The sequence below is a fragment of the Hemitrygon akajei genome, unplaced genomic scaffold, assembly GCF_048418815.1.
Source record: "Hemitrygon akajei unplaced genomic scaffold, sHemAka1.3 Scf000109, whole genome shotgun sequence".
Lineage (NCBI taxonomy): Eukaryota > Metazoa > Chordata > Chondrichthyes > Myliobatiformes > Dasyatidae > Hemitrygon > Hemitrygon akajei.
Genome location: NW_027331995.1, coordinates 1,859,840 through 1,887,065, shown reverse-complemented (window position 1 = coordinate 1,887,065; position 27,226 = coordinate 1,859,840). Strand labels below are relative to the sequence as shown.

The 27,226-nt window shown below is 45.2% G+C and overlaps 1 protein-coding gene and 1 non-coding gene across 2 annotated transcripts; one reads left to right on the top strand and one right to left on the bottom strand.

Annotated features, from left to right (window-relative positions):
- Positions 1 to 8,222: 8,222 nt before the first annotated feature.
- Positions 8,223 to 8,310, top strand: trnap-ugg (transfer RNA proline (anticodon UGG)). Its single transcript is given in 2 exon segments — positions 8,223 to 8,258; positions 8,275 to 8,310. It is a non-coding gene; the product is annotated as a tRNA-Pro (tRNA).
- A 16,648-nt stretch (positions 8,311 to 24,958) lies between these two features.
- Positions 24,959 to 27,209, bottom strand: LOC140723320 (NLR family CARD domain-containing protein 3-like). The gene is made up of 4 exons (XM_073037920.1): positions 26,613 to 27,209; positions 25,881 to 25,967; positions 25,556 to 25,723; positions 24,959 to 25,388 (listed from the first exon to the last, which is right to left on the bottom strand). The coding sequence occupies exons 1-4, from the start codon at positions 27,188 to 27,190 to the stop codon at positions 25,301 to 25,303; spliced, it is 921 nt and encodes a 306-aa protein (XP_072894021.1). The 5' UTR covers positions 27,191 to 27,209; the 3' UTR covers positions 24,959 to 25,300.
- Positions 27,210 to 27,226: the final 17 nt, after the last annotated feature.

Below are 27,226 nucleotides of genomic sequence, written 5' to 3'. Positions count from 1 at the left end.
CTGGGTAACGGCGTAAAGAGCCGTGTTTGTACAGCAGCTCAAAAGCTGCAGCATTGAACCCAGATCTCCCAGATATTCAGGAGGAGGAGTCGATGTATAGAAACCTAAAAGCCGGTTCCACGCAGAATACACAGTGTACGGTGCCCACATCAGTACGAAATTGCCAGAGATGATCAGCAATAAAACGAGGGATTTCCTGCGGCTCTCCATCTCCGGGTCCCTGGCACCCTGTCCCTTGTCAGCACACCGGAGTCTCCTGCGCCCTCTGCTGGTGACTAAAACGTGTCTGACAGTTAATCCATTCGTCAGGAGAATCAGAAGGAATGGGATTACAGGGGTGAGGAGATAATTCAATATGTCTATTGACCCTGAGATATATAAGGACAAATAATAAGAGGTATCCATGCAAAGAAAAGGAGCAATCATCAGTGCATAATACCCTGAGAGCCGAAAATTCCAGTAAATGTTCCTTAAACAGCTGATTACAATCACTGACCCCTGAATCAGACTCGCGGTTTTCCCGGTGCAATAGTTTGTTTTCAGCTTTTGGCAACAAATGGCCACAAACCGGTCAAATGTGAAGGTGACAGTGAACCAGACTGAACAATCGGTGGCGGCGTAAAGCAGGATAGCGTGGATGTTACACACAGGTGTAGCCAGAGACCAGAAGAAAACATCGAATGGAGCGTAAGAATTCGGAATCTTGCTCAATATGAGGTCCAGGACAACGACCAGGAGATCTGCTGCTGCCATGGCAACCAGGTAGGGAGTGACAAATCTGGAGAGACCGCATTTTCCTCCGGACAAGATTAAAATCGTCACCATGTTCACTGTGAGGAGCATAAAATATCAATGGGTACGAATCAGGAAGCGTTCTCTGTTAAATGGACATATAATGTATACCATGTGCCTTCTGTGTCTAGTCATGTTGGAAAAACATTCCACCTCAAGAGGAATCAAATCACATGTGAAATCAGTGAAAAATCGAGCAGAATATTTTCGGACCAGTATCACCCAAGAAACAACATTGAATAACACAGATAACGATCACTGATTATTGGACAATTTCGTAAATGTTGCGGGAAAAGAGGTAGCTGGGTCATTAAATACTAACTCCGCAGAAATGTAATTGCCATCAAATAAATGTTCGAAACACTGATTCTGATTAGATCAAAGACAGGTTCCCGCCCCTGGTCATAATAAAGTAACGTGCGAGTGTCTTCAACATTTGTAATACTGCTGGAGTGGACAATACTTTTGAAAAGGACTGTATTTATCAAATTAGAGCGGATTGCGTGTTTGCACATCTGGCGGGAGTAAACGATGTAAGTGAAAGAGGGTGGAGATGTGGGACAGGTTGCAGAGATGTAGTGCCAGGGTAGGTTGGCACGGGTGCTGTCACCCCTATCCCTGAGACAGCAGGCAAGGTAATTTGATTCGAACCAATTGTTTTATTGAAAATTACAGAATGCCTTCCTGGAGCTTCCCGTTCCTTCCGCTCTGACTTCCCCTTTTCCCAACCATGATACTGCTCTCTCTGCCCCCTTCCCTTTATGGCAAGAGGTACTCATAACAGAATCAGGTTTATCATCACTCTCTTATGTAAAGAAATCCACTATTTTGCTTGTGGTGGCACTTACTGCACTTAGACATCCTTATACGAAGGGTGATTGATAAGTTTGTGGCCTAAGATAGAAGGAGATGAGTTATTAAACTTCAACACTTCTGCATAATCACTCAAAGAGTTGACCTGCATGTGCATGTAATGAGAGCTGTATAACCCATCTCCTTTCCACTCTCCACAGTGCTGACCTTTGCACTGTCCAAACATTAACCAATAAAGAACTGTCACTGGTCACCCTGTCAGCAGCAGCTCCATTGAATTCGCTCCATAAGCGAATGACTCAGAGCTGCGGAGACTAAGCAAGTTTTACACGATCCGTTAACTAATTCGAAACATCTGACCCAAAGCTTGAAGCAACTGGTGGACTGTCCAGAACTCGCTAAGTGGACGATCTGACTTGGATGTTCCAAATGTTGTGACCACAGACCGAAGGTTAACTGTGCAGATGATGCAACGACTGCAAGGTCATTTATCCCTTCAGAAGCATCGGCCACCATTCTTACACATTTTTGGTGACGGAATATTTTTTTCCGGCACCGATGATCCTTTTTTATCACCAAATCAGCACATCGCAGTTTGAATATCGTGGCCTTTTCGCAATCTTTCAGTTTGCAGATATGTAGTCACTTTTGAACAGGAATTGAGTTCACAGTAAAATACCCAGGCCGCGGATAATAACAGAATCACCTCAGGACATTTTAAAATTGCATTTGGAGACTGGAATCGATTTTCTGCGACAACTACCGTAAAACACAGAATTTACGGTCAAATGCCCCCGCAAACAAAATAAATATATAAATAAATAAATTGCTTAATACATAAATAAAACAAATATCAGTAGGATCACTGGCATTTTTTAGAAGTTAAATACCAATCGTAGATATAACTATGATACAGACAACATGGTGAGGAGGACGGTGAGAGGAGGGTGAGTGATGAAAAGATCATTTTACCGGAGGGATAGTGGAAATTGTGATCTCTTTACTTTGAGATCCGAAGGGTCGCCGGTGCGCTGAATAATTTATTTGTTCTACTGTGGTCATAACTTTCAAGGTCGGGCATGAAATGCCGATACCAGATGTGTTGAGGAAGGAGGATGAGAAAGTGAAAGAAAAGGGTTTTACCACCGAACCATTGAATGGGATAATTAGTCAAGAGGTATGATTCTCGCTTTGGGCTTGAATTTACGAATATCAGAGAGGTCCCGGGTTCAAATTCCAGATGGGCCCTCTAATTAATTTTGGGATTTTATTCAGTGGAGCACAGGGGAATGAAGGGCGATGTTTAGAAGTCCACAAGATTATGAGGGCTATAGACAAGGTCAATATCTGCAGGCTTTCCACCCTCTGTTTGAGTGAGATGAGAACTAAAGATCAAGGTTCAGTATGAAAAGTTATATATTAAATGGGAATCAGACGGGGAACGACTTCACTCAAAGGATATCGCGAGATTGGAACGAGATGTATGTTGAATTGATATAATTAAGAGAAGTTTGGATATATACATGGATTGGGGCCAGGACTGAAATTGAATAACTGGGAAGTGTAGTGAAGCTGCTGGCCAACTCCTGCCTCGTATTCTTTTGTTATTTTATTACTGACGTTCAGCTTACTCTATAGTAACATATGTAGTGAGTGTCATAGTCTCAACATTGAAATGAAATAAAGATAGTGGACATGTAAACTATTATTTGAGTAGATAATCGTCTGCCAAAAATCCTCTGAAGTCTGGAGACATTCTAGCCGAGCAGAGCTTGGAAAATGTAACCTCGCACTTTCACAAAGAAACTGGGAATCACAGGAAATTAGAGCAAACCAGATATCTAAATTAGGAGTAAAACCAGGGTGAAAGCATTCAGGACTTCTCCACTGAAGTTGGAGCTTAATGTCTTAGATTTATGGTGATTGTTGAACGATCATTATGACGGACTCTAAAATCCCTTCAGATACGTCTTTCAAAAAACTGGGGTGTAATCCATCAGGTCCGCGTGACTTGTTAAATTCAGAATGTTCAGCTTCCTGCCCAGCTCCTCCGTAGTAATGGAAACCTGATTCACTTCTTACCCCGAACACTCTAGAATATCTGGCATACTGCAAGTATCTTCCACTGTGGACTGGTGCACGATAGCTATTAGTTCGTCTGCTGGGTCTTTGTTACCCCCTTTCTATCATTCAACTGTCATTTTCCAGCGCTCCGATGTATATACTCTCGCGTCTTTGTAACATTTTATATATCTGAAAATAAAATACATTTTATAATATCGCATTTTTTCTATTTCTCATTTCTAACTTTTGCTATTTTTACAGCTTCCCAATCAGCTAACCACCCACTAATTCTTGTTATATTATATGTGACATATAAAGCTAATGTATCGTTTATCTTTAAGGATGAATGCATTGAAGAGTCAATAAGATATCATTTTACGACCCGTCACCATAATTCCATCAGCTTGAAAATAGGTCTGCAGAAATAGGTCTGAGGGCGATTAGCCGGGGATTTGCAAGGGTTTACGGTTGAGAAGAGGCTGAATTTATTTTGTGGTAAAGAGACATTTGTTTTTCAAGGTGAGATATCCGGAGTTCAGGTATTTCGTGTTCCAAACAGAGTGATGGACATAGCTGGCAGCAGTACGGAACATCGGTTGACGAGAGATATTGAGACCCTGGTCTGGATAAAAGGATAATGAGTAACAAATAACAAATGCTGGAGAAACGCAGAAAGTCTGACGGCATGTCGGGACAGGAGGCTAAAACACAGTCGACGCTTCCGCCCGATAGTTCAGAGTCCCCTGTATTTAACAGGAAACGTAGTTCAGCTTGAGGTATTCAGGAATAAGTGGATCCTTCGGCGAGGACACTTAACAGGAAAAGCCGGAGGGCAAAAAGAGGGTACGGTATCGATCTATCTGTAACGGCAGAGGAAAATCCTCCGGGATTATATAAATATATTGCTGGAAATGCATGATCAAGGAGTGAATGGATCAGCGCCGTCATCTGTATTGAGCCAAAGAGGATGGACGTGGAGTCAAATGATAACTTCCGACCCGCATTTAGCGTGGAGGATATCATGGAAGCGAGAAAATTCAGGGAAGGAGACGGCCCTGCTCTGAACCATGTGTTCATTGCAAAAGATGAGGGCTGGCCGCCTTAAAGGCAAAAACAAAATGTATAATGTATATTCCAGAGTGCGACCAAATGCATCTAGAGCATTCCGGGAAACAAAAGAAGAAATGAATGGAACAAAGGTGGAGGTAATTGTATTATCGCCAAATACATGGGGTACCGGAGTCCGGAGAGTGCCCAAAATTCTGTTTTTAGTTACGATAGGCTGCAGGAAAAACACAGTGTTCAATAAGTCATTAATCCTAACATTACTGATTGGAAACTACCTACAGCTGATTCTCAGAGACACGATCTACCTGAATTTGGATAGGGGAACTCTTTTTGGGAATGGTCAGCATGAACTTCGAGCGGAAAAAAGTCTCTCTTGAATTCCGTTGGTTGTTCGAAAAAGGTTACGAAGAGGATGGATGATTTAAGAGGGTCTCAAGTCACATAGAAATGATCCCATTCATCCCGCTAGGAAAATTACCCGGCTATCCAGAGATCTATGCATCTTACCATCTTGTACAGCGACATCAAGTGGCCTCACATCCTATGTCTCTCCAAACAGCTCGCTTAGCTAATCCTCATAATCTGGGCAGCATCCCGATAAATCTCCTCTCTCAAACTTCTGCATGCTTCCTATAATGAACCATACATTGTGTCACATACTCGCTTGTCCTGACCCGATGCATCTTCTGATCTTGTGAGAAGACGGGGGTAAAAAAAAACGAATTCACTTGCGGCCACATTTGCTTCATCTTTAGGCCAAGGTATGTACCAGAGGCTCATGTCGTACCATTTACGGGTAGCACAGGTACACCAAGGAAATTCAAGCCAGTGAGCCTGACATTCGTGGTGGGTAAGTTACTGGAGGTGGTTAATATGGTCAGCACCTTCGTGTTCTCGGTAAATCAGCTCTCACAAAGCTGTTAGACTTCTTTGGAGAGATGCCCTCGAGGATCGATGTGTGGAGGGCAGTATACGGAAGGAAGCATGTCTTTTAACGTGGCGCTGCATGGACGGCTACTCCGGATATGTAGAGAGCTTCAGGTTTAGGACGCACTAGCCAAGTGGACACGACACCGGCTTTATGGATGATGGTGGAAGATTGTTTTCAGGACGGGAGGCTCACGAATTGTGGTGTACTACGTGGATCTCTGCTGTGTTTATTGTGTTTGTATCTTAGTTCAGATAAATGATTTTGATGAAAATGTGCAAGGCACGGATATTAAATATACCGACGAGTCTAAACTAGGAGGTAATGTAAGCAGACAGGAAGGCAGAACATTGCGTTGGTTGACAATAAATTCATTTGCAGATTAGCAACATTTGTAGGTTAGTCCTGAGCAGCTGGGTTCGTGTACTGAGGAATGTGAAATGGCCTTCTATGTAGAAAAGGGAGAGCTGTAATGCTGTGAAACATCAAACCTGTGCTGGAAGTTTTCACTAAACGCTTTGGTGCTCCAGCATCTTGCGTGTATTCCGCTGTCTCATTCAGCTTTGACACTGAAGTGAAAGCAGCAGGAACACTTGAGTTGGCTCAAAAGGGGAAGGTAGAGGAACGGTGCGACATAGGTAGCAGCGGGCACAGTAACATCGAACATTGAATAGTACAGCACAGAGCACGTCATCAACCCAATGACGTTACGTCGACGTTTTAAAGTAGTCCAAGATCGATCAATCTCTTCCTTGATATATAACTCTACATTTTCCAATCTAAATTACCTTAAAATACCTTAACCTGTCTGTGTCTATCAGGATCCCGACAGACCGGTCCAGGAGCCTACCACTCTCTCCGTAAAGAACTTCCTTCTGACATCCCCTATACAGTCCCCCATTTCGAATATTCATTTCCGCCTGTGAAGCAGTCTCAGCTCTCGATCTCTCCCTTTCATCATCTAAAACACATCTATCAAGTAGCTGTTCATCCAAAGAGGCGACATTAAATTACCAGCAAGTATAAAACATCGAGCCTGAGGGTTGCCAGGAAATGAAATTCTAGAGAGAAGGTTTGAAAGTTCCAAGGAGGTTGCATGGGTTGGATGGTGGATGGCAGAGTGAGCAACTGGCTGAACACAGGAAAGTTTAGACGGCATGTTGGAGAAGGCAGATACTGGAGCCTGCCGGAAAGATAAGTTACCGGATGGACTCAGCAGGTTATGCAAGATATGGAACGGCCGATATGTATGTGCAGGATCTCGATCCTCAACGTTAACCATTCTCTTTTCTCCAGATCCCCACCTCTTTGTTTTCCCTGTTTGCTTTAAGGGGACGGTGCAGTCTTGTAAAAACCCGCTGGACAGAGAACAAACGAAATAATAACCGTTAGGTCTCGGCCACAAGTAATAAGTCTGTTATATTTGACATCTAGAGCAACATTAGACTAATGTCACGGCGCAAGTTGAGAGAGTGGTTCTGAAATCACGTTGTGCGCTGACCTTCATTAGTCAGAGATTTAGTTCAAGTGCCGCGAGATTAAGTAACTCTCTCAGACTCTGGTTAGACCACGCCTGGAGGATCGTGTCCAGTTCAGCTCGTCTCAGAATCGGGAAGATCAGGGATGGAGGATCAATGATTAACGTTTTCGCCGATACATTTACGTGTATTCGGCAATTGACGTAGAGTGTTGGGACGATATGCAACTGAAAAAACATTTCCCGATGATAAATCATAAATAAATAAATAAATAAATATATATATATATATATATATATATATATGTGTGTCGTGGTTACAGTACGAATATAGAACAGAATGTGCATAAATAACACGAAAACTAGCGTGTACTTACAATGTTATCACTTTGATAGAAATGTGGTTTAAATAGTTTACATCGTGATAGATAGAAGGGGCTTGGGGGAGCGGTGGTGCTGCTAAATAGAATGGTTGATCGGCGCCACTGTCTGGGTCGAAAAAGTCCTTTAGAGAAGGTGCACCGCAGGTTCAGCAGAACGTTGCCGCGATTAGGACACGTCTTGTGGAGGAAGATTGAAAAAGCTGGAACGTTTCTGTTCGAAGCTTCAGAGCGTGATGGAGGTGTATAAGATTACAAGAGACACAGACAGGCTGGACAACAGCACCTTTTCCCCAGCGTGACAACGTCCAACAGGAGAAGGCATACGTTGAAGATAAGTGGAAGAAAGGTTATGTCAGAGGTAGGTAGTTTTTTTTTGTACACAGTATGGTGGGTTCTGGGAACGCACTGCCGTGGTGCTGTTCGTCGTTTTCACAATAGGGATATTAAAAAGATACTTGGATAGACAGATGGCTGTCGTGAAAATAGCGGATTATGGTTTCTGTAGGAGGGAATAGTTATAATGTCAACAGAGTAGAGCTACACTGGTGAACTGAGCTTCCTGGGCCGAAGATCCTGCACTGCCTTGTATTGAACTTTGCTCTTTGATCTACTTTCGACGTAAAATTACCACCAGATGCGTTGACAAATCAGACTGAGAAAGTGAAAGGCAGCAGTGTTATGACATCAACACAGAACGGGCTCGTTGGTCTAGTGGTATGATTCTCGCTTTGGGCCTGAATTTGCGAGCATGCGAGAGATCCCGGGTTCAAATCCCGGACGAGCCCCATGATTGATAAATTTTAGAACTGCAGACATTGGAGCGCAGAAGAATGAGGGAAGCTGTTTAGATGTACAGAAAATTATATGTAGGTCAGTGCTTGCAAGCTTCCCCCCCCCCCCTCTGGTTTGGACAGACGACGACTACAGAACACAGCTTTAGAGTGGACAGTGAAAGATTTGGTTTGCCGTGGAAATTGAATGGATAAGGAGTGATGATAAACTGAGTGGCTAATCCCTGTTTCTCCAATCTTGTGTTTCTGTATGACTGAAATTCGGCTCTTTCAATAGGATTTTGTACTGAGATACGGAAAGTGACCATGGATAATTGGGTTTGAGCAGATGAACATTTTCCAAATATTTTCGCGTTTGCCGACGTTCTTGCAGAACGGAGTGTGTCAAACGTAATCTCATAGTTTCACAAAGGAACCGAGAAAACCAGCGAATTAGAGCAAACCAGCGATACGAAGTTACGAGGGGTATAAACCGTGTTATTGCAAGCAAGCCTTTTCCATTGAGGTTGAAGCCATAGGTCATAGATAAGGGGTGAAATATTAAATAGTTAAGGGGGAACTTCTTCACTCAAAAGGTGTGACTCAAAAGGATTTTGGAAAGTTTCCGTAAATAGAGTATAGCATGGATTGTGGGAATGAATACGAACCCATACGTGGCATTTTTAGATCAATGAGCCGAATGAAGCAGGGAAGAGGAAAATGAGGGCTTTTTGCTGGATGGAAGGAAGTGACAAGTTCGGTTTTGCGGAGTTCAGTACCCAGCATAGATTTTTGCAGGGTACGGCGATAACATTGAAGCTGATCTACAGTATTTAAAGATTAGATTCATATTGTTACATGTGCATATAAACATCAAGTGAAATTCGCTGTTTGCGTCAAGTCAAATCAGCGAACGTTGTGCCGGAGCAGCCCGCAAGTGTCTGGAACCAACAGAGCATGCCAACAACTCATTAACCGGAACCCGTACGACTTTCGTCTGCAGGTGGAAATCGGATTACCCGGGGGAAACCCACGCGGTCAGGGGTAGAACGAACAGATACTTTGCCGTTAGCTGTGGGAATTGAATCCCGATCTTTCAGCGGCAGCTTTGGTAGTCTGACGCAAACCGCTACACTACCGTGTCTTCGTGTGGACACATTCCCTGTTTGCGGACGACATGAAACTGCACGGTTGCAGGTGGGATGGAGAGTCGTGAGCAGGACGCAAAGCGCCTACGATATGGTCCATTCAGGATTGTTGAACGGCCAGATGCGTTCCAGATGTGGACGATGATAATTCAGAGGTTACCCTGAATTCTTATAAACCAGAAATCAGATTAGTAATAACGTGAGAGTAACGGTCTCCAAGGTTTCACTGTTAATGTAATGGTCTCTCTGTAATGTTTCACTGCTAATGTAATGGTTTCACTGTAGCAACGGAGGTTGGGTTAAGACTAGAGATAACGGGGACTTCGGAATATGTGTCATCCAATGAGCGGCGTGTTGTATTTATTTTTTCCAGTGCGTCTGATAGAAGGTATTCTCAGGCTTTTTGTCAGCAAGAGATGAAGGGAGATGATGCGATTGGAGAGAGCCGGTAGTCCGCTGGACGGAGTGGACTTGGAGTGAGAGTCCATGAGCCGATAACGCACGGAGGAGTTCGATGGGGAACGAATGGATGGGCAGCCGTGAGATCCAACGTGCACATTAGACAGTTTCATTAAAAAGGGCCCTTTTTATTTTTCTTTTCTTTACTAACTACAGATTAAGAATTATAAAGCTAAATTGCATATGGTGTACCGTTTGATATATTGCGATTCAGATCTGTAATCCGACAACACATCACGCATCGTCCACAGAAACGAAATTTCTCAGCTTGTCACGGCCAGAGGCTGTCTATCCCTAGACAAACGCATGCTGGAAGATAAATGGGTCACGATAAAGAAAGGTGGAAGGAGACCCGCGTGTCTGTGTACACGAAACAAGGATTCAGATCACACAGGAGATTCTGCAGCTACTGGAAATTGAGAGTAACACACATAACATGCTGGAGGAACTCAGCCGGTCAGACAGCATCTATGTAAAGGCAGCAATAGTCAACACCTCGGACACTAATCCTTCCTCAGGACTGATAGAACTGAAGCTTCGAGCTACGCCATGCTTTATTGAAAGTGAGGGTAAGTACAGGAGTGCCCCAATGCAGCCGTACAGGGCATTTATGAGTCGCGGCTGCGGCCATTTTATCGAAGGATATGTGTTGATTTGACGTAGAGAGCGCGTGCCGGTCTGATATCCGCGTGGCACAGCGAAGGGAGAATAGAGACTGGGCTGATGGTTCAATGATGTACACAGCACCAGATGGGATCTCAATGGCCAGATACTATGGATGGAATGAGGACCGATGTTAAAACGGAGTGTTGATAGGTTCTTGATTAGATGGAACTTGATAGGGTAAAACGGGAATGACATTGAGATTAATCAAGCACGATGGAATGGAGGAGATGAATTGATAGGCCGAACGGCCTAGTTCTGCACCCATGTCTTATCGCCTGATGTCGTGCACTCCACACCCAGGGATTGTGTCATCAAGGTATTTAGAAACTTCACATCCAATGGAGATTAATATTTATCTCTCCACCAGGACAGCGGCGAAAATATTCGTTCTTTTACATAGATGGCACCCGTCTCCAAGGAGCGGATCGTACTTCAGATATAAGTATATTACATTTATTAATTCTAAGAGAATCAGCTGATAGGGGAGTGGCTGTTGTTCCTGTGTGTGCACCGATGTTCAAAGGCAACGACAAAATGCTGCAGCTCTGTAAAACCCCGGTTAGTCAGATAACTGGAAAAATAGAAAACATAGAAATCCGACAGCACAATACAGGCCTTCAGGCCCACAAAGCTGTGCGGAGCATGTCCCTAACTCAGAACTACATAGGCTTACCAATATGTCTCTACTTTTTCGAAGCTCCATGTATTCATCCAGGAGACTCTTAGAAGACCCTATAATTTCCACCTCCACCACTACATCCGGCAGCCCATTCCACGCACTCACCATTCTCTACATTAAAAAAAAAACATATCCCTGACATCTCACCTGTACCTTCTTCCAGGCACCTTAAAACTGTGCCCTCTCGTGCTAGCCATTTCACCCTGGGAAACAGCCTCTGACTATCCAGATGATCAATGTCTCTCATCATCTTATACATCTCTGTCAGGTCACCTCTCATCCTCTGTCGCTCCAAGGAGAAAAGCCTATTTCATTCAACCTATTCTCATAAGGCAGGCTCCCCAATCCAGGCAACATCCTTATAAATCTCCTCCGCACCCTTTCTATGGGCTCCACGTACTTCGTGCATTGAGGCAACCAGAACAGTGCTCCAGGTGGGGTCCGACAAGTGTCCCTCATAGCTGAAACATTACCTCTCAGCTCTTGAACTCAATCCCACGCTTGATGAAGGCCAATGCACCGTGTACCTTCTTAACCACAGAGTCAACCTCCGTAGCAATTTTGAGTGTCCCATGGACGCGGACCACAGAATCCGTATGAGGTGTTAACATTCTGCAAATAATTTTACCATTAGTACTATATTCTGCCATCATATTAATCACTTCACACTTATCTGGGTTGAACTCCATCTGCCACTTCTCAGCCCTGTATTGCACCCTCCGAATGCCCTGCTGTAACCTCTGACAGTCCTCCACGCTATCCACAACAACGCAATCTTTGTGTCATCAGTAAAGTTACGAACCCAATCTTCCACTTCGTCATCCAGGTCATTTATCAAATTCGCGAAGCTCTCGGTATTCTGGGGAACGAGGGGTGAGCAGCCAGATGTCGTGGTCCACGTGCGGACCAATGACATTGATAGGAGAAGGGATAAGTTGGGAATGAAGTTAAAATTCTTGTCCTGAAGAAGGAAAAGAGTAAGTTGGGAATGAAGTTAAAATGCAGGACCTCAAGGCTGGTAATCTCGGGATTGCTGCCTGTGCCACGAGACAGAGAGGGTAGGAACAGGAAGTCATGGCGGATGAATGCGTGGCTGAAGAGTTGGTGCAGGAGGCACGGGTTCAGATTACTGGAACATTGGGTTCTCTGCTGCGGAAGGTCTGACCTATGCAAAAAGGACGGGCAGCACCTGAACTGGAAAGGGACCAGTATCCTGGGGGGGGGGGGGGGTAGATTTGCTAGATATGTTGGGGAGGGTTTAACCTAGTTTAGCAGGGGGTGGGAATCAGAATCTAAGTGCAAAGATTAGGGTAGAAGGACAAGGGCATGATGTTATGTGTTCTGAGCTGGTGAGGAAGGACAGGCGGACAAAACATGTAGCCAGTTAGAGTGTTTGAAATGCGTCTCTTTCAACGCTAGGAGTATTAGGAAAAATTTGAATGAACGTAGAGCATGGATCTGTACGTGGGACTATGATGCTGGTGCCGTTAATAAAACTTGGCTGGTGGAAGGTACCAGGGTTTAGGTGTTTCAAAGGAATAGGACGGGAGGTAAAGGGGGAGAGGGGTAGCTTTACTGGTCAAGATAGCATCAGGTCTGTCAAAGGGAGGACGCTGCAGAGAGAGTGTCCACTGAGTCGGTGTGGGTGTAAGTCATAAATAGGAAAAAATTAGTGCTGTGCTGGGATTAGTCCCTAGGACCCGAAGTAGCCTTCAGGAACAGAACAACAGACAACCAGGCAGATTTTAGAATGGTGCAGGCAATAATTGGTTGTAGTTATGGGTGATTTCAACGTATACTGGCACCCTCTGACTGCAAGTGGTGTAGATGGGGCTGAATTTGTCAGGTGTGTTTAAGAAGAATTCCTGACGCAGTATGTGGACCGGCCGACGAGAAGAGAGGCCATACATGGTCTAGTTCTGTGTAATGAATCTGTTCAGGTGGCAGGCCTCTTGCTCGGGGAGCATTTTGCTGCCACAACTCCCCTAGCATCAGCATTGCTATGGAAAAGGATAAAAAGAGACAAAAAGGGAAAATGCTTAACTGGAGAAGGGCTAACTATGAAGGGATGAGGCAGGACCTAGTGACAGTAAATTAGAAACAGATGTTCAAGGGGGAAAACTCAGAAGTAATGTGGAAGAAGTTTAGAGACCACCTCTGCTGGGTTCAGGATAGGTTTGTCCCACTGAAACAAGGAAACAATGGTAGGAAAAGGGAACTGTGGTTAAGGAAACACATGAGACAACTCGTCAAGCTGAAGAAGGAAGCATACGTTAGATATAAGAAGCAGGAAGCAGGAAGCAGGAGGGGCACAATAGAAATATAGGGTAGCCAGGAAGGAGCTTGAGAAAGGACTTAGGAGAGCTGGAAAGGGGCATGAGATGGCCTTGGCATGTAGGATTACGGAGAACCCCAAGGTGAACTATGCGTACGTGAAGAACGGAAAGAAGACAAATATGAAGCTGGGGCCTGTAAAGGATAAAGAATGCAACATGTGCCTAGAAGCGGAGGAGGTTGGGGAAGTCCTAAATGAGTACTTTGCTTCAGTAATCACAAGTGAAAAGGGCCTTGATCAGGGTGACTTCTAAATAGAACAGGCCGGTGTCTTGGACAATATGGATATTAAGGAAAAAGAGGTGTCGAATCTTCTTAAAAACATCAAGATTGATAAGTCCCCAGAGCCGGACGTGATATACCCCAGGTTGCTATGGGAAGTGAGAGAAGAGATCGCTGAAGCAGTAGCTATGAACTTTGAATCCTTTTTGGCCAGGGGAGGTGCCAGAGGATCGGGAAATAGCAACTATAGCTCCCTTGTTTAAAAAAGAAGGAAGTAGGGAGAATCCAGGGAACTATAGACCGGTGAGTCTTACGTTGGTGGTCTGCAAACCTTTGGAATGGATTCTCAAGGAAACGATCTACGAGCATTTGGGGAAGTACAGTCTACTCAACGATAGTGAACATGGTTTTGTGACGGAATATTTTTACCTTACGAGCCTAATTGAGTTTTTTGAAGAGATAACAAAATACAGTGATGGGCGTAGGGCGGTAGATGTGGTGTACATGGATTTTAGCAAGGCATTTTACAAGATCCCCCACGAGAAACTCATCGAGAAAGTCATAAGGCATGGGATCAGTGGATCATTGGCAGTTGGGATAAAAAATTGGCTTACTGGAAGAAAGCAGAGAGTAGAAGTGGAAGGAAAGTAGTCTACCTGGAGGTCCGTGACTAGTGGAGTGCCACAAGGATTGGTCCTGGGACCCCAGCTCTTTGTGATTTTTATAAATGACCTGGATGAAGAGCCGGAAGTATGGGTGAGTAGGTTTGTGGATGACACGAAGATTGGAGGAGTTGTGGATGGAGCTGTAGGTGTCGAAGGTTACAAGAGGATATACACAGGATGCAGAGTTGGGCAGAAAAGTGGCAGATGGAGTTCAATCCGGTAGACTGTGAGGTGTTGCATTTTGGAAGGACAAACCAGAAGGCTAAGTACACGGTTAATGGTCACTTACTTAAGAGTGTGGATGAACAAAGGGACCTTGGCCTTCAAATCCATACATCCCTCAAGTTCGCTGTGAAGGCAGGTAGGGTAGGTAAGAAGGCCTATGGGATGCTAGGCTTAATTAACAGGGGGATTGAGCTCAAGAGTAGAGAGGTCATGTTGCAACTCTACAAATCTCTGGTGAGACTGCACTTAGAGTGTTGTGTTCAGTTCTGGTTACCTCATTATAGGAAGGATGTGGAAGCTATGGAGAGGGTGCAGAGGAGATTTACCACGATGTTACCTGGATTGAAAAACAAGAGGCAAGTTTAGCAGAGCTGGGAACGTTCTCTTTGGAGCTTAAAAGCATGAGAGGACACTTGATAGAAGTCTACAAGATTATGAGTGGCATAGATAAGGTGGATAGCAAGTATCTGTTTCCCAGGGCAGGGATACCACACGCCAGAGGGCATATGCACAAAGATAGGGGAGGAAAGTTGAGGGGAGACATCAGGGGTATTCTTTTTTACACTGAGGGTTATGGGTGCCTCGAATGTCTTGGCAGGTATGGTGGTTGAGGCTAAAACATTAGGGGTGTTTAGGAGCCTCTTGGACAGGCACATGGATGAAAGAAAAATAGAGGGTTTTGGGGTAGTGGGGGTTCAGAACTTTTTTAAAGCAAAATATGGGTCGGCACAACATCGAGGGCTGAAGGGCTTGTACTGTGCGGTTGTATTCTAGTGTCTAGTGTCTTCTGGATGGTGACGAGGAGCAGGACAGAAGTGGGGTAGTTTGGCATGTAGAGTGGTGTCACAACAGCCTTGCACTCAACATTATGAAACCAATGAATTTATTGTGGTCTCAGGAAGTATAAGTGGGGAGAGGCGGAAATGCTTCCGGTGTAAGGTGGTGCTGGTGAAGCTCGGTGACCACTTATCGACGGCAAACTAAACAAAGAAAACAACTTAATATGTTATTAATAACTTATTTTATTCTGATAAACGATCGCTGTAAACGAAAGCCTCTAACTTTCCATTCGGTGTTGAGCTTTTGAACCGCCTATATGAACTGGCATTTTTGCGGTGTGAACTGAAAGCTCGAAAGCGCTAGATAGTGCTGCCTTGAAGGCCGAAGCAAACCGCCGGGGTCTGGGTCGAAAAACCGAGAACGAGCCAACGTATAATAGCGATTGCAGGCGCGGACTTAGAGGCGATTCGATGTGGCAGAACAGAGGCTAGCGGAGGCGAGGCAGATTTCGGCTCCATGCCCGACAGCGAGGACATATCGGGAATTTGATCCATTTTAAAGTGGGCCCGAATTGGAAAGTTCGGAACGAGCAGAATCGAGGCGGTGAGGCCAGACCCGAGAGAATAACAAAGCAGCAGGGCCCGGGTCCGAAAGCGAGGAACGACGCGATGTTTGGACTTTTAAAATGACGGACCAGTTTGGACGATGGGCGGGACGCTTCGGCTCGGTGCTCCGCGACGTTTACTCTGCGCTGCTTTGAACAGAGACAGGGGCATGTTCTTGAATCGGTTGTTGCAACGTCTGGCTTCCTATCCGTGAAGGACTCACTTTCCTGAACTTCAGTTCGGAATGTTATTTGGTTAAGTTTATCGTTTGCAGCATTGGTCTTTTTGTTATGTTATTTTTCTCTGCGTATCGGGTGTTTGACTGTTTTCTGACTTAACCGGCTCTATTGGCTTTTTTTTTTTGGTTTGTGGTTAATTGTGAGGAGACGAATCAAAATGCTGAAAAAGTATACCTTGATAATAAACGCACTTTGAATTTTGAACTGTAAACAGGTACGTCTTCATCGATGGGTCAGCAGTGGAAAGGCTGAGCAGATTCCATTTCCCCTGGGTCCACGGCTCCAGATGATGAGTTGGAGATGAAGAATTGATGAAATTACGAAAGACTTTGAGAAGATCCGTTATGTCAAAGTTTGAGAAGATTTATGATATGCAAAAGACTCCAGAAAATTTCTAGAGATGTACCCTGGACTGTATGCGGGCTGTCACATTCCGTCAGGTGTGGAGGCGCTAATGCAGAAGATCGGAAAAAGCCACAACGTGTTGTAAACTCAGTCAGCTCCAGCAATGGCATCAGGCTCCCACCAGATTCAAAAAGCAATGTCTCAGCAAGACGGCATCCATCATTAAGGACCCTCCGTTAAGTTATGTCTCCATGTATTCGCCATTTCTGCCTGGGAAACGTGCAGTATCTCTTGCTGTACAATCAACCTCTGCCTCTTATCTTTTTGTACACATTCCCAAAGTCACAGCTCATGTTCTGTTCCCCTAAAGCAAACCCTCGCTCAACCTCGCTTCTTAATCCTTGCGTCATCACAGTAAATCTCCTCTGCTCCATCTCTAACGATTTGACATGCTTGCTATAATGTGACGACTGGAACGGAAAAGGACAGAAAGTGCGGATTCAGCAGGGTTTCATAGGGCTACAAAATTATCTCACGGATCTGACACTCATTCCTCCATCTAATGAAGGCCACTGCAGCCTCTGCCTTTTGCGGCCAAACCAGTTTTGAATCCAGACAGGTAACAGTCCCTGTAGCTGATACCTCCTACCTTCCTCAATGATCGTATCATTGAGCGAACATACCATAGTAAAATCAATATTTAATAAATATGTCTTGCCAATTTCTCACGGTATTCAATCATGTTCGTGAGACATGTTCTGTTCTTCAGAATGTCCTGTCGACTGTCCCTGATCAGACTGTGCTTAAGCAAATGAAGAGAACACAATGGAACGTTATTGTCATGGCAGAAGACAACAAAATTGCGGCGCTGCTCCAGACCGGGCAAAGCAGGTATTTGCAATGCGTGCGGTTCGGATTCATTAAAACAAATGCACTCAAAGAGCATTGGCAAGACAGTGTGTGGCATTATTCAGCAGAACAATGGCTCCCGGGATGATGTTATTTCCGTCTAATGCCGTGGAGAAGATGTTTCTCTATCTCCTACCAGATGACAGGAAATTAAACAGACAATGCCAGTGATCGGATGAGTCTTTACTGTTGCCGTAGGCATCTAGAGTTCGATTGTCTCCCAGTCCGGTAGTTGAGCCTCAGTGATGTTCGGAGCTGTCTTGATCAACCATCTGAGTAGTTTGCAATCTGTTTCGCTGCATTTAGAGTACAGTACTGCTATTCCGTGTGTCAGTATGCTTTCTATCGCACATAAAATGTTGAGCTGATATTTTTGAGACAGATTAGCTCTCACTAATCACCTCATATAGTATAGTCACTGTTGTGCTTTGGGTGCTAACGAGATTTCGCTGATGCACCGTGAGAGCTCCTCGCTGATATTCATCCCCAAACACATGAAGCTCTGAACACTCCCCATTACGACACCATTAGAGATAGTGGGGCCTATTCGAGACTACTTGCATTTTTTGAAGTCGATTACCATTTCTGTTGTCTTGTTAATGCTGGTCGAAGTTTCAGGTTAATTCGCTCTACATGCAGATTCATTAGTTTCTGTTATTAGGCCAATCACTGTTGTGTCCTCTGCGACTATGATGGCGGAGTTTGTTGCAAGAGCGTGTGTGCAGTCATGGGCGAGGAGAGAGAGAGAGTAGAGACGTGGACTCTGTACGCACCACCGCGGGCACCTGTGTTGAAGTTTTGGGGAATTGATGCGCACTTGCTTAGTTTCTCCGTTTCGGTACGATTAGTGAGGACGTCTAAGTTCCAGTTACAGGTTGGAACCTGAATTACTTGAGGCAATTCCAGAAATTCTCCCTGATTTTACCCGTCACTGAAGTAAAAGTAATTGGTCTATCATTCCAGGGTTAATCCTGCTGCCTTTCTTGGAAAAAAATAAAGATGTTTGTCAGAACCTCCCACCATGTTTCGCACCTATTCCTGTGGCCAGTGGGGACGCACATATCATCACCAAAGCCGGAGCAATCTCTTCCCACGCATCCATTAGTAACATGTGCTGTATTCCTTTCCCTATCGGGGACATATCGATCCTCATGCTCTTCAGAATATCCAATGCATCTTCCTTCGAAACCTTGACATATTCCAGCATATCAGCCTGTTCACGCTGCCACCACATTCATCAAGGTCCCTCTGGGATTCCTAATCTGTGTTCAACGGAGTACTTGCTTAATAGTACTATTCCACGGCATAAAATCTGTTGGGAACCTCTGTACTGGCTAAGACTGAAGCACGTCATTCATTAACGACCTTCCCTACCGCCTCCGACTCCAGGCGCATGTTTCTTTACTCTTGTATCCTTCATCGCTTCGACGCTCTTGTCCTCTTGTTCTCCTCCTCGCCAATGCACTAATGTCCATTGTTTGGCTCCTTCTTGGCGACTTTGTAACTCTCCAGAACCATTTCTGATAATCTCTGCTTCGTTGGTCTTAAGCCTGTTTCTTTCTTCCTCGGGAATGGATATTCCAGATCTCGTCACAGCCGTAACTCCTTCGAGTTACCATCCTTTCCCTACCTCAGTGGGTCAAACCTTCCTACAACGCTAAGCAAGGGTACCCTAAACCACCTTGACAATCCTGTTGGGCTTTTCCCTAAACACATCCGTTCCTAGTTCACATCCCCAGGTTCCTGCCTCATAGCATCATATTGAGTACTCCCCCAAATTAAACACTTCCCAATATATTCTGCTCATATCCTTGTCCATGGCTATGTAAGAGTTCAGGGGGTTATCGTCAGTATCTCCAAAATGTCCGCTAAGCCTCGTATATCTTAGTTGAGTTCATTCTCTTCAAGCATCGGCTTTTTAAATTATTTCTAAACTTTTCTAAATAAAAAAAACGATGGCACTGTTTGAATTCTTTTTGCCCTACCTCTCTTGTTTAATTATTTTTTATTGTTTATTTTAGCTCTTTTGGACGTATTGACTATACAGACATTTCACGACATTTACTGGAGAGAGTAAACGTGATGCTGGTTCCGATTCTGATGACGGAAATGAGGAGCCAATGATGATCCGTAATATGCACCGCCATTTATTGAGACATAATTCGGAGCCAGAAAAGCCGATGCCCATTCGGCATTGGTAATATCTGTAACAGAAGTCATTATATAGATCTTTAGTCTTCAATATTAACAAGCAGGGGATACTTCATTACATTTCGTGCTGTCGTTGTCAATCATGCCTGCGCAATGGGCTTCTGAGTTCATTGTGACTAAAGAAGTAAGGACAAAGTTGGAATAAGGTGATGAAATCCGTACGGTCAACATTTATATTGGGCAAATAACGCAGAATGTGCAAGCTCGCTGTAATGTTCATATGATGTGGGATTGGTTTCAGGATAAATCGTGAGCGAACTCAAAGCTAACACAAAGTGCACTGCAGATGCTGTGGTCAAAGCTACAGGTACAACAAGCTGGAGGAACTCAGCAGTCAACGTTTGACTCCGTGGAAACGAGCAATCAACGTTTCGGGTCGAGACCCTTCGTCAAGACTGAAGAGGAAGAGGGGAGGGGCCCCATAAATAAGGTGGGTAGGGTGGGTAGGAGAAGGCTGGTAGGTGCCAGGTGAAAAGACAATCAGAAGAAAGATGAAGGGGTGGGGGAGGCGAAGCGGAGGGGGGGGACATCGGCAGGAAAGGTGAAGAAGGAATGAAAGTGCGAAGCACTGTGTAGTAGAAGTAGGCAGAATCATGACAGAGGTGATAGTCAGCTGGGGAAGGAGGCAGATTGAAACTGGGATGGGGAAAGGGGAAAGCGAGGGGATTACTGGAAGCTGGAGAATTCAGTGTTCATACCAAAGGACTGGAGACTACCCAGACGGTATGTGACGTGTTGCTCCTCCAATCTGAGTTTGCCCTCATCATGGCGGTAGAGGAGGCCATGTATGGACATATCCGAAAGGGAATATGAAGCAGATTTGACATTTGCTAACAAAAGTTAACATTTGCTTTGAGAGATATGAAGCGAGATGTAATACAATTAATAACAAATAAAATGAATGTGAAGGCAACAGTAAAAGCAGATCATAGATCATGATTGGCATTTGAAGCCATAATGCGACGGACAGCTTTAAAAAGTTTCCGATTGTCTACTTTACTAGACGGTTTTATGGACTGAGCTTTAAGTACTCCCTGTGGTGCACAGAGAATGCAGAATTAGAAACGGCGCCTTGTTTGTTAACTAACTGTAACTAACTCATGTTATGTGCAACTTCTGCTACTGTTGTTTTGGGGTTTTTTTTAAACCGGAGAATAGATTAAAGTATATAAAGGGCAGCGAGATCAGAACGCAGGCGAGTGGCGCTTAGTGCAAGGAGTGCGGTACATTTTGTACAATATCCGAGAAATGGCTCTACCGACAATCCGGCATGTAAGGATTGTATTTTACCCTATTCTCGCAGCTTTCGGTGTTCCGGGTAAGTCGACACATCCTCTGTCCGGAATGTTATGGACGGTCGTCTATTAACAGACATTTCACTGGGTATTCTTTATCGGCGAAACCAACCCATTGCGGAAACACGGCGGACTACTGCTGCTGAACATTTTGTCATCGCTCTCTACGGTGATGCAGGATCGAGTTCACTGCCACCCCGACGCCCGGCGCCTCCAAAGTTCATGCTGCTCAAATTCAGAGAGATCAATCCTCGCTCTTGCTGACCACTGTCAGTGTAAATTTGATACCACGGATCGTTACGGATTGAAACATACTTTGTGACCTAACTTTTGGGTGAAGGAGCAGTAGAACAGTACGAATTGTGCGAGCGTTTGGGATTGTACCAACTGCCGCCGTAGCTGAACAATCTCTCCCCCCCCCCCCTCTCTCTCTCTCTCTCTCTCTCTCTCTCTCTCTCTCTCTCTCTCTCTCTCTCTCTCTCTCTCTCTCTCTCACTCACTCTCTCTCTCTCTCCTCTCTCTCTCTCTCTCTCTCACACACACACACACTATCTCTCTCGTTCTTTCTTTCTGTGTCTCTCTTTCTCTATCTATCTCCCTGTCTCTCTCACTTTCTGTCCTTTTTTCTCTCTCTCTCCCTTTCTCGCTCTCTTTCTCCCCGTCTCTGTCTGTCTCCCAGTCTCTGTCCTCTCTCTCACTCTCCGCCCTCTCTCTCTCTGTCTGTTCCTCGCTCACTCGCTCTCTCCAACTCCTTCCATCCCCCTTTTGCGGATTTCCGATCAAACCTTTGATTATATGTCTTAGCAGTACCAGTTGGGAATTATAGTAAATATAGCTAGCACAAGAATGGGCTGTCCAGCTGGAGATTTGAATTAATTTGTCCCTATCGCGCCTTTAAGATGATAATGAATGTGATGAAAAATGGCAGATATATCCAAGTGAAAGAGCTTATTTATTTTTAGATGTTTCTGGAACTATTCGAGTGTAAGCTAGATTGTGCACAAGCGACAATCAGTGAATTCCGATCCTGTTAACGGGTCCTGTCCTCATTCATTGATTAAACGGAGGGAACGAGTGCATCGGTTTCACCCTGGGTCTGGTGACCGACAGCGAGCGCGACCCCACTTACTCCGGGCCAGTAATGGCTCAATAGTAATGAGAGTTCCGTTGAGTGAAATCTGTCGGCTGCACATCAGCCGACCCTCCTATAGCTACTGTGTTCAGCTCCGTCACCGCTTTCATTCCCTACGGCTGGTGCCTGAATGGAGCTTGGAGGATAAGAGCTATTGAAATGATGATCCCACGGGTAGGGAATGTAGGGCGCAAGGAAGGAATGGGAGAAGATGGTGATCTCCACTATTTGTCTGGGTTGTGATGGTGAATAGGCGGCAGTGCTGCCCCCTCTCGGTTACATCGCCAAAGAGAAATCGAGAGCATGTCACCAGCAACTTAAGCAGGAACAAATGCACGTTCAGCTCCGATCACTTTTAGTTCACTGGATGAGGAGTTTTTTTTTTCTCGTTTGGAAATATATTTCCCTGGTAATTTTGCCGATCACTGTCGGAATATTATTTTCACACTGGATTCCGAGAACACTTCTCCTCGCCCTGTTTCTAACTCATAATTTGTGTCTCTTCCCCTAGCGAACCTATTGACAATGGTGGTCCTCTTCCGTGGGAATTGCGGCCTTTCCAAATGTATATCCCACTACATGTTTGCCATGGCAATGGCAGATCTCCTGGTGATGATGTTCTGTGTAATCGGGTATCATATTGTCATGTACGAGTTTCCAACATCCTTCCTGTCCTACACATCCGCCTGTAAGGCTGTTGTGTACTTCAATTCAACCAGCCTGCAAACCTCGGTCTGGTTCACTGTCCTGTTCACAGTCGATCGGTTTGTAGCGATCTGTTGTCAGAAGCTTAAAGCGAAATATTGCACAGTGAGGACAGCTGTTGCCGGCATTATAACCGTGGCGCTCCTGGTGCATTTACAGAGCGTCCCGTTTCTATTTGAGTATAAACCTGTGCGTATAGATAACGGTATTCAATGGGGCTGTCAGCCGAGCTCATGGTTCATGACGTCTCCTGTGGGAGTCGCATTCTCCTTTCTGCAGAGTATTTTAACGGTTATAATACCTTTTGTACTGATAGCTCTGTTTAACTGTCTGACAGTGAAGCGCATTTTATTAGCCAGTAAAGTGCGCCGCGGACTGCGCGGTCACAGCAGTCAAACACAGAACGATCCGGAGATGGAAAGCCGCCGGAAATCCATCGTTTTACTCTTTAGTGTGTCCGGTAGTTTCATTCTCTTGTGGCTGACAGTATGTATGAGCTCTCTGATCACCGGACCCGCAGGAACCGCGCATTACGACGGCGATTACACCGACTCTGCCTATGTCGCCACTGAAGCCGGCTACATGCTCATGTACTTGAGTTCCTGCACGAACACCTGCATTTATACAGCGACCCAGGCTAAGTTTAGAGAAGAAATGCTGCTTGTGCTAAAATCTCCTTGGACTTTGTTTTTAGTATTGATTAAAAAGCACAGGTAAAGAAAAGTACATGTTCCTAAAGGTCAAACGTTCATTAACCACTAATTCTCCGCATTGGGCACAAACACATTAATACCATTGGCATTAGCTCACTTAGATCCTTCTGCGTAATTTTACCAAAATGTGCAACGAGACCAGTAAGTGAGCAGTCAGCGGCTCTATTTACAACTTTTCCACAGTTGTATTGTCAGCGGTCACGACTGTTCCCATTTTCCAAACTGAAACTTTCACTGTGGCTCTCTTCCCGCAAGCATTCCGGAATCGATGTTTCCAGCATTTTCGGCACTTTTCACAGTCACGCCTGTTGTTTCCTCTGCAAGTAGAACCGGTTTCCCCTCAGTGTGGACGTGATCCAGGGACACATGAAAACCTTCCCAGTTTCCTTCTGCAGACTTTCAATTAACGTCACTGATTTTTTTTAAATATATTCAGCGGATCCACTTTGGTTGGTCAGACACCAAAACCACCCCAACTCGTCCCACTATGTGCCACCAGATATGAAATATACTCGCTGTACAGACAAGCTGTGTAGTTCTTCATCAGCCCTGGACCACATCAGTGTTTACCTCATTTTGATCAGCTTCCCAGTATAATGTTTATTTCCAATAACATGAAGCTCAGAGCTATCCACGGTTCCGTTCATCTCTTAAACCATCTTCCCACATCTGTTGTGTGTGTGTTTGTGTGTGCGCGCCTGTGTGTGTGTGTGTGTGTGTGTGCGCGCGCCTGTGTGTGTGTGTATGCGCGCGAGCATAAATGTCCGTATTACATTTCTTCAAATATATATGAATTTAATTTCCTGCCGTTGCTGTGGACTTTTAAGCCTTAGTGACGGACAGAGCCGCTGTTGAATCCACCTGAGGAACAGTTAGATTCTGAAATATTGTGGAGTTCAATTAGCTGTAGGAAGACAATTGGCTGATAAGGCTGCCACTCGCTGTTCTGTGGGTTATGAGCGCAACCACCAACACGTTTGTCTCTGGGAAATACTGGCATGATTTAACAGAATATATTCTGCCATGTACGGAATCCGCTCCGTATACTGACGTTTTCAACTCCTGCTCTGTCCTTAAGATATCCGTGTCGTTAGCATTCCCCTCGCAGTGTCATGGTAGAAAGAAATGCAGGACCGCCAAATAAGGCCAGCTCTCCCCCCCCCCCGCTCCCTTTCTTTGTGGAGTGTAAGGAGGGGGTGAGTTACCCAGGAAGGGGGTTGGGTGGAGATGAGATCCTGGGCACCCAGGGTGCGGGGGGCAACAGAAACCTCAAATAAAACTCATCCGAAACGAAGACAGGACGTTACAGTGGTTTATTGATTTCATCGACAAATGTAAATTAAACAATGTGTGAGCTGCTGACGTGCGGGAATAAATAAGTTGCTCCCGACTCACTCACAGTCACACACAATTAACTGACCGGCAACGACCAGTGCCAGTTTGAATAATCAGTCCCATTTCTCACTGTCACTCTGCATCACGGAACTGATGATTATCAAATCACACTTCAGGGCTGTGTCCCAGACCACCGCAGATCCAGGGTCATTTCCGAACCTTTGCGAATTGCTTCTGGAGTGCGGAAAGATAAGGGCGGGTGTTAAAGGGGGGGGGGGGGGGGAAATCGGCCAAATTGTCTCCATCCTGCGGCCGGGTATGTTCACACATTCAGACATTTACAGATACACTCTCAGTCCGGGTCTGGACTCCTGTAGAGATTCCAGTTCATTCTCCCCAGTCCCACTGAAATTATTCACCGCTAGCCTGAAACGGATGGAAAAATAAAGATGAAAAGAAACCCAGATTATATAACCGTGTCAGTAACAGGGTACTGGGGTTAATGTTTCAACAGTAATCACAGACAAACATCACCAGAAAACCCGCGGATCTGCTGAAATTTTATCACATTGAACATTAACACAGACACTCACATGATCTGCTCCAGACTCGGGTGGGTCAGTATGAGCCGGCGGAGAGCGGGGACAGACTGGTCTGTGAGCGGGTTCCATCCCAGGTCCAGCTCCATCAGTGATCGGTTTGTACTGAGAGCGGAGGCGAGATCCTCAGCACCAGAATCTGTAAGTTCGACATGGTTCAGACTGGAAATGAGAGAGAGAGTGAGGGTGAAGGACATAGAGAGACAGGGGACGGTACAAATTCCCAGAATTTACCAATAACACAATTACTGATCACATTAATGTTCAGTGTCAGACACCCAGTGTCTGTAAACACAATCTCCCACAGTCTGGTACTTACTTCAGTGTCTGTATTTTACACTCTGGGTTCTTCAGTGCCTCAGACACCAGTTTCACTCCTGAATCTCCCAGGTCATTCCGCCCAAGACTAAACAGAAACAGACAAATTAATGAACAAAGTGATTCAAACCATGGGTCTGAAGGAATTTCTCTCACTCGGTTACTTCAGGAAACATTAAACCCTTCAGTAAATCACTGATCGGCATTCCCATCACTGTCAATGTCCCTCACTGACCAGTTACAGGGGATTCACTGAACGTCAGTAATTTAGTCTGTCGGTGTGACCCTGTAAACTCCTCATATCCTAACTCATTGCGCGATGGTTAGAAAAGTGTTCCTGACCTGTGAGTGGATCGGAAGGGAGAGGGTTGAAGGGGAGAAAGTCCCACAGTGAGGAAGATTTGTGAATAGAGAAATGTCGGTGGGAAATGACACCATCTGAGGAAAAGGATGGAAAGACGGGACCTGAAGTAGGAAGGGGGTTGGGAAAGAAAGATCCCACAGGAGGAACGGGGATGTGAAAGAGAGATCCCACAGGACGAAGCGGGATGGAGAAGAGATATCCCACAGCAGGAACGGAGTTGGGGAAGAGACATCTCACAGGAGGAAGGGGGATCGCATTTGTCACAATTCTTCACAATCATATTCACTATAGTTTTACCCAAATCCCTTTACATTGAAAGAACACAATGGAACAGTTTCACAGTTCAGAGTGAGAGAAAAATTAAGTTACCTCAATACCTGGAACTTGTGCAGCCAGGGTCCCAGCCGCTGGATTCCTTCACACAAAATGTGGCAGTACGACAAGTCGAGACGTTTTATTGTATCACAGAGTCTGACAACATGAGACAGGACCGCACAGTCAACCGGGATCAGTGTCATTCCACTGAATGAAAGTTCTTCCACAGATCCCAGTGCGGTCTGAGCCAGTTCACGATTCTGAGACTCAAACAGGTAGTGAAATGTGTTCAGGAGCCTCCTTTTACCAGCTTCACTCGTCGTGTTCTCACTCTGGCGTTTAACCTCCTCCTTCACCCAGTCAATCACCCGACAGGTTGTTTCATGAGGAAATGGACCCAGAAACTCCTCCAGACCCCGAGCTGTCATTGGGGAGGAGAGACCGGCAACAAAACGGAGGAATACCTCAAATCGCCCATCGGTCCTGTTATGAACTTCAGTGAGGAATCTCAGGATATCCTCGGGATGTAGAGTCAGGAACTGTGCGACTGCAGCTACAAACTCTTGGATGGTGAGGTGTGGGAATGTGTACACCACGCTCTGGGCAGAATCCTCTCTCCCCAAAAGCTCCATCAGGAACCCGGACAGGAACTGGGAAGGCTGCAGATT